This window comes from Anarrhichthys ocellatus, unplaced genomic scaffold (assembly GCF_004355925.1).
Source record: "Anarrhichthys ocellatus isolate YVR2014 unplaced genomic scaffold, GSC_Weel_1.0 scaffold171, whole genome shotgun sequence".
Classification (NCBI taxonomy): Eukaryota; Metazoa; Chordata; class Actinopteri; order Perciformes; family Anarhichadidae; genus Anarrhichthys; species Anarrhichthys ocellatus.
The window spans coordinates 221,005-221,998 of NW_022280201.1; the positions used below are offsets into that span (position 1 = coordinate 221,005).

General features: G+C 40.1%; 1 protein-coding gene across 2 annotated transcripts in view; it reads left to right on the plus strand.

Annotated features, from left to right (window-relative positions):
* LOC116400442 (dnaJ homolog subfamily A member 3, mitochondrial-like) overlaps positions 1-994 on the plus strand; it is a 5,299-nt gene that overhangs the window by 2,995 nt on the left and 1,310 nt on the right. For both annotated transcript variants that reach the window (XM_031878276.1, XM_031878277.1), the window contains exon 9: positions 369-484. In XM_031878276.1, coding sequence (XP_031734136.1) covers positions 369-484 — 116 coding nt within the window. The remainder of the gene's footprint in view (positions 1-368; positions 485-994) is intronic.

Here is a 994-nt window from a genome sequence, read left to right on the forward strand (position 1 = left end):
ATGCTTATTAAACCATCAGTATAATGGTGAGTAAGAAGTGCACCATGATTATTAAACCATCAGAATAATGGTGTAACGGACCGTAGTGGATCCATACAGATCCCCCTCAGTTTTAACGTTAACCATCACAGTGTAAATAAAGTTGTACTGACTCAGTAGAACATGTGTTTCTAGTCTCTAATCATGTTTCATTGTAAACAACCAATCAGAGGAGAGCTAGTAACGTTAGCAGCACCGCTAACGGCTAACCAACGGAGGTTCACTTCAGTCACATTACAGTGCAGCCACTTCCATGTATTATTTCTGGTTGCATCTACCAGAAGAGCAGAACTCTGCCGTCTGGTTCATAGTGTGTCCGTGTTTTCCAGATTCCTGCTGCCTGCCAGGCTGACCAGGTGATCTGTCTGCAGGGGAAAGGCATCCGGAGGATGAACAGCTACAGCTATGGAGACCACTACGTCCACATCAAGATCAGAGTGCCAAAGTAAGACCTTATCTAATGTCACAGTGGTGATTAATGAGATGGTTCTACATGAGATTTACTTTCAGTTAATGCACTGACAAAATTATTAAAGCAATAACGGAATGACTTTCTAATTTCAAAGCAAAAACTGTAATTTATTCCTTTTTAAAAATATGTATGTTAACCCTCTGACACCAGAAGCTGTAAAAGACGTCGTCATCGTAGGATTCTTATCTTTCCAACGGTCCTTGAACACATCATGTGCAACGAACGCTTCAGTCAGAAAAAAGCAGCCAAAACGAAGCTTCAATATGTGATATTTCATCAAACATTTTATTCTTCATGTTCTTTTAAAGTAAAGCGTTCCCTTTAACCAGAGTGTAAAAACATTAAAGTGTGAGCTCCTCAGAGAAACTATGAAGTCATGATTGATTCATCTGAGACCAACAGTCATGTGACAACAAACCAGAGACACTTTGACTGACTGTCTCTCTATCTGTCTGTCTCTCTATCTGTCTGTCTCTCTATCTG